A 1,526-nucleotide genomic window follows, 5' to 3' on the forward strand; every position below is an offset into this window, starting at 1 on the left:
ACGCAACTTCAAGTTGCAGGAGGAGCACTGCACGCATGCGTTGTAGAAAAGTTGGCACGCCTGCACAACCAGGAGTTTCACCATATCATGCGAAAGCGGCCAAACTTCAGCCCGGTTTTCCGTCTGCCTCCGATGACCAGGGTTCATCTCGGATGAAACCATTTGAGATTCGCTCCCTTTGGAGTGAGAACTGAGGGTTCGAAGCTGAGCTTCGGAAGCGCATGCTGATTATGCGCCGCGCAAATTGTGCCACATTACGTGCGGCACAAGCGCGGAGCCTTCCTTGAAAAAAGTTCTCTTTCCTTTGTAATGAGTCTTTCACTTGCTTCCATCTCCTTTCTTCCTGTTTTCGGACTTCTCTTTCTACTGTTTTCTCTCTTCCTTTTCCCTGTCTTCTCCTATTCCTTCTTTCCTTTCCTTTCCTTTCCGTCCCTCTTCCTTTCTTCCTCTTCCTTTTTTCCTCTTCCTTTTTCCTCTTCCTTTTTCCTTTTCTTTTTTCCTTTCTTTTTTCCTTTTTTCTTTCTTTCCTTTCTTTCCCCCTTTCCTTCCTTATTCCGGTGAGTTCCTTGGCCACAGATGTGGCCGAGCACCCCAGTTTTCCACCACACTGGCACTCAGTATCCAAAACCAAGACGTTCAAGTCCTGGCCGGAAGCAATGACGTGATCGAGTCCACCATAACCGATATCATAACCCCAACCATCACCACCGATGATCCAGTTAGAGATCTTAGGAATCAAATCGGACACATCAAGAATCTCCTGAATAGCAGGATCCTTACTGGCCTCAGCCTTGAGAAGAGGCGGGAGAGACTTGGAAAGAGCGGCGCACACAGAAGGATTCCTGAAGTTCTCAACCCACTCGTTCAACTGAGTGTACAACTCAGGCGAGAGCGGACTATCCTTTCCTTCGAGAAGAAGTTCCTGTACACGAGCCTTGAGCGCCTTACGACGGACAGAGGTGGTCACAGCCATACCCATACCATATTCTGCAGCGTCTTCGAAAAGACTGTTTGCCCAGGCGGGACCAGTCCCATCGTATCTCGTAGTGAAAGGAGTGGGACCGTAAGGAGCACCCCAGATACTGGAGCAACCGGTAGCATTAGCAATCACCATGCGGTCACCGAACATTTGAGTGAGAAGGCGAACATAGGGAGTTTCACCACAGCCAGCACAAGCACCATGGAACTCTAATAAAGGCTGGTAGAACTGACTTCCCTTAAGGGTGGTTTTATCAAACCTTGAAGATCGATCGGGGAGACTTACAGCATACTCCCAGTTTGGCTTTTCGATATCCTCGAAATCAGCCAAATGCTCCATTCTTAAAGCATCATAGGGGCATGCGTTAACACAGGTCTCACAACCAGTGCAATCCAAGGGCGAGACCTGGATCCTGTAGTGAAGACCGGCAACCTCGGCACCACCCTTGGCTTTACGACTATCAAAGGTACTCGGCTTGGCATCATCCTCAGCTTGGGACAACAAGAAGGGTCTGATGCAAGCGTGAGGGCACGACATAGAGCAAATA

General features: G+C 49.2%; 1 protein-coding gene across 1 annotated transcript in view; it reads right to left on the reverse strand.

Annotated features, from left to right (window-relative positions):
- Window positions 1-590: 590 nt before the first annotated feature.
- Window positions 591-1,526, reverse strand: part of Pmar_PMAR009607 (hypothetical protein) — a gene marked incomplete at both ends in the record, with an annotated part of 1,379 nt that continues 443 nt past the window's right edge. Inside the window, one exon of the mRNA XM_002764808.1 lies at window positions 591-1,526. This exon is cut by the window's right edge and continues 4 nt beyond it. Within this exon, the coding sequence (XP_002764854.1) occupies window positions 591-1,526 (936 nt within the window).

This window comes from Perkinsus marinus, assembly GCF_000006405.1.
Source record: "Perkinsus marinus ATCC 50983 genomic scaffold scf_1104296976100, whole genome shotgun sequence".
In the NCBI taxonomy this organism is placed as follows: Eukaryota; Perkinsozoa; order Perkinsida; family Perkinsidae; genus Perkinsus; species Perkinsus marinus.